Here is a 7,346-nt window from a genome sequence, read left to right as displayed (position 1 = left end):
AGGTTTTTCTCAACAAGGGCTAAACTAGACTTCTCACATCTAGCTGCCCAGGAGGGCATTCCCTTATTATGGATAGAGCTAACTCCAATGCAACTGAAAACAACCATGCAATTGGTAAGGGGAACCCTGAGGAGCCTCAAGAGAGATGATCCTACTCAGTCTGGCGGCCAGTGATAGACTCCAAGTATCTGGTTCCACCATGGTGTTGCCAGTCAGGTCTCCATCGGTCAGGGGCTGGCTCCGGACACGCTTCAACATCTCCAGGCCTGTGAAGGGAAAGACCAGGAATAGTGAAACAGAACTCACACAACTAGGAGGCTGCAGTGCAGGTAGGGACCCCCACAGGGACATTGTGGGGAAGACAGCCATTCCAACCCAGGCACTGTCAGATGAGCCATTCATGACTCCTGGATACCTTTCCTCTCTCAGTGACTTCAGGTTACAAAAATGGTGTGGTTTTGTCCCTCCACTTGCAATGGACTTTGCAGAACACCCAGATTCCCAGCCACCTGAGCAATCCTTCAATGCCACACAAATCTACCAGAACTCTGTCACTTTGTTCTTAACCACGATTCAGGTAAAGATACTTACCTTGGGACTTATAGTAAGAATTCTGGCTCCCCACATTCCGAATCATGGCCAGCAACCACTGCCTTGCTCTCTGTGGTCCAACGACAGTAACTCGAGTCTGACCTGTGGCTGTGAACCACGGCTCCAGTTGAATGAGGGTGTGGCTATGCAACTCAATGCAGCGAAGGTAGGTGTCTTCCTGACCTGTGAATATAAGAGGGGAAAGAAAGGAAAAGTAAACCCCAGCACTTGGTGAGACAAAGAGGTGGCCCTGAGGGTAGGGACCTGGGGCAGACTGGGGAGGGGCGAGAAAGGTTGGAAGGGAGGGATGGGGGAGGAGATATTCAGGTCACCTACCGAATATGTGCTTCTCCTGGTCTTCTTCCATGTAAAATACCAGTGGAGAATGAAAGTTTGCAGGCAAGGTCCACCACGCTTTCTTGCCAAGAGTGCTCATTTCCAAATGGTGCACTGCTCTTACTTAATTCAAAGCAGGGCAAGTCCAAGCAACTGGCTGGAAAATGTGAAAAAGAGCCTCTGCTCTGTGTTATATATGGGCACTCAAACAACCCACCCTCTGACACACCCTAGGGATTTTCTGTTCCTGTAACCCCCTCTCAAGATAATCCAATCCAGCAATATTCTACTCTGGGCTTAATCCCTTCATTCCATATTAGATGATATAATCAGTGATTGCCCTTGCAATTCCCAAGGATCCAAAATTTTCTTTACTCTAATTTCAAAGGATTTTGGAGCAGATGCATTGAGCATCAACCAGGTCAGGAGTGGCAGAAAGGAAGGTGCTAGGGCAGGAAGGCTCACAGAGGCTCCCTGGATTTTGACAGGTTCTGGCAGTTAACCAATAACTACACATGTGCAGTCAAACAAAGCTGGGTTTATATAGTGTGCTGCACTAGGGAAGCAGAAGCCAATTTTCTAAAATGGGACAATTAGATAATTATCTTAGCAATCTTCATCTAAGCGGTAGGGAGATGAATATGATCTGAATTGTAAAGTATTATCTTTATCTAGTTTCAAATAGTTTCAGAGTGGCCTCTGTCCGTTAGTTTTCATCACTGTATCTGAGTGGTCTTGACCGGTTAAAATATTTTTTAAGAGCCAAGGTGCGGTGGTGCATACCTGTGACCTCAACGGCTCATGAGGCTGAATCAGGAGGATCCCAAGTTTGAGGCCAGCCTGGGAAACTTAAACAGATCCTTAGCAACTTAGCAAGACCTGGTTTCAAAGCTTAAAATAGCTGGGTGTGGTGAATAACATGCCTGTATTCCCAGCAACTTGGGAAACTGAGACAGGAAGGTCACAAATTCAAGGCCAGCCTCAGCAATTTAGTAAGGCCTTAAGCAATTTAAGGAGACCCTGTCTGAAAATAAAAATAAAAAAGGGCTGAGGGTGTTGCTCAGTGGCAAAGAGCCCCCAGGCTAAATTCCCAGAAACAAAAATATAAAATAAACTGGGGTGTAACTCAGAGATGAAGCACCCTGGGTTTAATCCCAGTACTCAAAAAAAGAGAGATGTTTATATTTAGTAGGGAAGATTATGGTTTATCTATCAGCTTCAGATTGTAAGCTCCTAAGTGTTTTTTCACTCTTCACCTTCCCCTTTTGGCCAAAAACAAGTCAGCCCTCAGGACTTGAATTTGCCCAGTTCAGATCCACACCATTGTCAGAACTCATTAACAGGGTTACTCAGAGAATACGGCCTACAGTGGCATACAGTTAGTCTCTCATAGGCCATTTGTTGCAAAATGAGATATTGAGTGATCTGAAAAGACAATGCCTGCACGGTAGCATCCACCATACTAAACGTAACACACTGTCATATACAATGCAGGCAATCATTAGAAACTAAATGACTCTGTATCCTGTCAATAGACTGCACAGACATCAAACCCATGAAATCATATCCCTAAATCCATCCGAATCTGTTCTACAGATCCAGGGTGCCTTTTCTTTATTTAATAGAGTCTCAAAACTATCCTACCTGACCAATAATGTTCTAAGGATGTGCTGTAAGCACTGTTTTGACCAAAGTTCTCGGCCAGTCAGAGGATTTGCAATCGCTCATAGTCGCCTTGAAACTTAAATTGAAACTAGTTTGTAGAGGTCATGTCATTTGTAACTTCTGCTGAGGGCCAGAGACACATTGTGGAACACATTAGTTGCACTATTCCTGACATTGAAATTGGAGCTTCCTGAGTATAGAGGAAGAGGGAGCCATTCATCTGTCCTTGGAGCTTTCCTCCAGTCCAGGCTTGCCTCATTTTAGGTCTCTAAGTATCTTTCTCAGAAAATACAGCTTCTAATAGGAGTAGGTGATTAAAAATTGGAAAATATTTTTAAAGTTAACAGTACGATTTTAATATTTATTAATAAATATTCAAAAAGCGGCATCATACCACACAAGATAGGTTTGTATAGTGATTAGGTGAAAACCTGATGTCCGCATGAACTGTGGTAGCTTAGTGTTACACAAACTGTATGGGGGTAAATTGTCACCTATCACAATGTGACTGGGGTACTGGACGTGGTGGTGCACACTTGTAAGCCCAGTGACTCAAGCGGCTGAGGCAGGATGGCAAATTCAAAGTCAGCCTCAGCAACTTAGAGAAGCCCTATGTACCTAAGGACGACTCTGTCTCAAAATAAAAAATAAAAAGGGCTGAGGATGGGGATGTGGTTCAGTAGTTAAGCACCCCTGGCAACACACTAATACCGCAAGGATGATCTCCATCTGTTGTTGCAATAATGTCAGCAGAAGTATGTTGTTATTTGGGGTCAGTGTCCAATTTTGATAGAAGTAAAGGTTAAAATTAAACTTCAGGAAAATTCAAGTTCCAGAAGGGGCCCACAAAAGAAAATCTGCCTTTTAAAGTGTGGAAAGGAACAACTATTAGATTTTCATTAGTCGAATCAAATGCAGGATGAAAATTTTTATTAATCAGTTAGTTTTAAAACAATAGATATAGTCCAAGAAAAATACACAAGAAGGTTTTGGTTTTGCCTTTCCTTAGGTGGAGAAAAATACTAGAGTTAAGATAAAATATGGACAGGGGTTGTAGCCCAGGGGTGGAGCACTTGCCTCACACATGTGAGGCACTAGGTTCAATCCTCAGCACCACATAAAAATAAAATAAATAAGGGTATTCTGTCCATCTACAACTAAAAAATATTTAAAAAAAAATAAAATGTGAAGATTTCTGAAAGACTCTTGAAAATTTGTTGACCTCTGGAAGCCTCCAAAGAATGATAATAAGTAGAGCAAGAAGTTCATTGAACTAGACAAAGGGGGAATTAAGGGAAGAGAGGGGGTGGGAATAGAAAAGTCATTGGAATGAATTGGATGTAACTTTCCTATCCTTATATATGAATACATGACCAATGTAACTCCACATCATATACAACCACTATAATGGGATCTAACTGGAACAAGTTATTCCATGTATGTATAATATGTCAAAATACACTCTAGTGTCATGTATATCTAGAAAGAACAAATAAATAAACAAAAAAAAAAGAAAAGCAAAGGAATTTCACAGAGCTGAAGGTAATGCATCTGAGAAAGAAGTAGCTTGATTAAAAGATGCTTCAAAAGGCAAGGAGATGTTATGGGGCGCAACTTAAGAACAGACCGATCACCACTGAGAAGTACAAATTTGAGAGTCTTTATTAAGCCAGTCAGCTGACTATCTCACACAATGCCCCAAAAAATGGCTATTGGGAGAACAGCCCCGACCACAGGGTTGCAGGGGTTCTTATACCAAAAATCACATTAATCATATGTGTCTGTTGCTATGATTCGAAATTACACATTAAAATCATGAGATCATCGACAGAGGGGGAAGTGGGTCAAAATGACTCTCACCTAGGTACAAACTAAAGAATGGTTACTAACATCCACACAATCACTGTTCACATGGTACATTGTTTAGGAGCAATAGGGATCAAAAGAGAGCAATTGTTCTTTACATAGGAATTATCGTTCTGTATTGTTAAACATGTCACACTAAGTAACTGATAATGGGCACAGAGGTGGGGTGTTCCCATGGGAGAAGCTTATTTCCTACACAACATGGAGTCTCAGAGCAAAATGGAGTCTGTTTAGTCATTTCCCTTAGAGTCTGGCCTACAACACTCTCATGAAGCCATGTCTGTCAGCCCATCACAGAGGAACCTTATCTGTGAAAAAGCCAAGCATTTCCACAAGGAATACAGGCAGATCTACAGAACGGAGTTTCAAATGACTAGGATGGCAAGAAAAACTGGCAACTTCTATGTACTTGTAGAACCCAAATTGGCATTTGTCATCAATCAGAGGTATCAATGGTGTGAGCTCAAAGGTTACTAAAGTGTTACAACTTCTTCTCCTTTGCCCAGATCTTCAGTGCCCCCTTTGTTAAGCTCAACAAGGCTTCAGTTAACATGTTGAGGACTATGGAACCATATATTGTGTGTGAGTACCCAAACCTGAAGTCAGTGAATAAACTATCTACAAGTGTGGATATAGCAAAATCAGTATGAAACAAATTGCCTTGACAGATAACACTTCAATTGCTTGATCTCTTGGTAAGTATGGCATTGTCTGCATGGAGAATCTGATTCATGAGACCTACACTGTTGGAAAACATTTCAAAGAAGCAACTAACTTCCTGTGGCCCTTCAAATGATGTTCTCCAAAAGGTGAAATGAAGAAAAAGACCACCCATTTTGTAGAAGGTGTAGATGCTAGCCACAGGGTAGACCAGAACAACAGACTTATTAGAAGAATGAACTACAGTATCTACTTTGTAATCTGGACAGTTAATAGAACAGTACCTGTTCTCAATGTAAAACAAACAAACCAACAAAAATAAAAACACTTAATGAGAGCACTAACAGCTAACATCCAGGGGCTTTAATTTATACCCTAAAGTATGTATATTATGAATGTCACTAATTGACAACTGACAAAGAATTTTTCTTTTTCAAAATCAGTATGTTGACAGTTATTGTTTCAATCTATCTGCAAAAGGATTTTTTTTTTAACTTTAGAACCACACAATCATTATATTATAATTAACCTCAGAAAACCCAATTTTACTTTGTCAGGTTTTTTTTTTTTATGTTATTTTGTTTGATAACCAAAAGAACAGTCACAATATGTTTGAATTTCTCAAAATTTGGAGAATGTCAACAAACCTGAATGTTTCTATTATCCTTTCCTTTATAAGTTTTCAGAGCAAATATTTTTGTAAATGATGGTCATTCCAAGAAACCCAATAAAGAATATTTTAATGTTTTGTTGATTTTGGATTTGGTACCTGGATTTTAGAAAACAAAATAAAAACTTTTTTTTATGCTATTGGGGATTGAACTCAGGGCCTCACACTCAGTTGCTGGGCTATAACCCTCCCACCCCACCCTAAAATAAAAAGGTATGTCTCAGACTGGAGTGCTAGTGGGTTAAAATGGTAGAAAATGTATGAAATGGAGATGTATTTTGAAGTTAGAGCCAGCAGGAATTTCTGATTTCAAGATTCGAGGAAAGTGGCTCAAAAAATGTTTCTAAAACTTAGAGACTGAGTGCCATACCACCTCAGTGTCTTTCTTCTGCTTCCCTCTGCAGAACCCCGGAGAGCAGCAAGAGTGGCAATTCGAGGCCACTCCTGGGACCCTCTGGGAGCTACTCAGCTGAATGGTGGAAGTTGGGCAGCCAGCTGGAACCAGCTGATGGCCCTGGAAAATCTCCCAAACACCCACACCTCACTTTGCATTGCAGGCTGCTCGGCTAACAGTGGAGACAGCCAGAGAATCCACACTCTGGCACTACCTCCTGTCTTCCCTCCAGGTTTGATAGTGGGGCTTTCCGCCTCAGTGGTGCTGTATGCTTGAATCCATCCATAAGATGTGCTTCTCAGAATACCCAGGTTTGGGTGGTGGGCGACTGAGACCTGAGAAGGGATCCCCTGGTGACCTTTTCCTGAGGTCACACGTGCATCTCCTGGAAAAGTATTTTGAACAGTGTTGGAGAAATTTAGAGCCTGGAGTTTTTCCCTTCTTCTTGCTTCCTCTTCTATCTCTCCTCCCAATCTCATTCTGTTAATCAATCTCTCCCTCTCTCTTCTTCCCTTTCTCTCTCCCCTCCACTCCTCCACACCCCTCCCCTACCCACTACCCCCGCCACCAGACTCCCTACTCCTCCCCTCCTGCACCTTTTAAGTACAGCACAAGATGCCTTCCTCCTCCTGGAGAGGATTACGTTTGCTCAGAGGAGGGAAGTAGGGTGAAGACAAAGATTTCTTTCTGCTAAGGAGGAAAAACAAAATGAATACATCCCCTGAGAAAATTAGTGCATAAAGAATTTAAATCAAAAAAAAAAAAAAAAAAAGAATTTAAATTGAAAATGGGAAGTTGTTGAAGCAGATGAGATCCAGACCCTGCTGTCAGAGAGGAAGCATCCAGTTTGACTTGATCTTGTTGCCAAAGCCGTGTCTCCCACTCAAGTCTTTCAAATGTACAAAAACTAAATGACAATCTGACCCACTTTTAACTACTTAATAGCTATTGTTTTTATTTTATTTCATTTTATTAATTTATTTACTGATTTATTTACTTATTTATGGTACTGGGGATTTAATCCAGGGGTACTTTACCACTGAGCCACATCCCCAGCCTTTTTTATTTTTTATTTTGAGACAGGGTCTCACTAAGTTCTTGAGAGCCTCACTAAGTTGTTTAGGGCCTCACTAAGTGGTTAAGGCTGTCCTTGAACTTGTGATC

General features: G+C 41.3%; 1 protein-coding gene and 1 pseudogene across 2 annotated transcripts; one reads left to right on the top strand and one right to left on the bottom strand.

Annotated features, from left to right (window-relative positions):
• On the bottom strand, window positions 1-1,027 carry LOC306665741 (KH homology domain-containing protein 1-like; the record flags this gene model as incomplete). The annotated part of the gene is made up of 3 exons (XM_079147373.1): window positions 1-266; window positions 592-774; window positions 928-1,027. The coding sequence occupies 3 exons, from the start codon at window positions 1,025-1,027 to the stop codon at window positions 79-81; spliced, it is 471 nt and encodes a 156-aa protein (XP_079003499.1). The 3' UTR covers window positions 1-78.
• Window positions 1,028-4,734: 3,707 nt separating this feature from the next.
• LOC306665740 (large ribosomal subunit protein uL30-like) lies at window positions 4,735-6,458 on the top strand (annotated as a pseudogene). The gene is made up of 2 exons: window positions 4,735-5,363; window positions 6,193-6,458. The product of its transcript is annotated as a large ribosomal subunit protein uL30-like (transcript).
• The last annotated feature ends 888 nt before the right edge of the window (window positions 6,459-7,346 follow it).

Source organism: Sciurus vulgaris (genome assembly GCF_902686455.1).
Source record: "Sciurus vulgaris genome assembly, chromosome: 7".
In the NCBI taxonomy this organism is placed as follows: domain Eukaryota; kingdom Metazoa; phylum Chordata; class Mammalia; order Rodentia; family Sciuridae; genus Sciurus; species Sciurus vulgaris.
The sequence above is the reverse complement of the archived record's forward strand: the minus strand, read 5'-3'. Positions and strand labels throughout refer to the sequence as shown.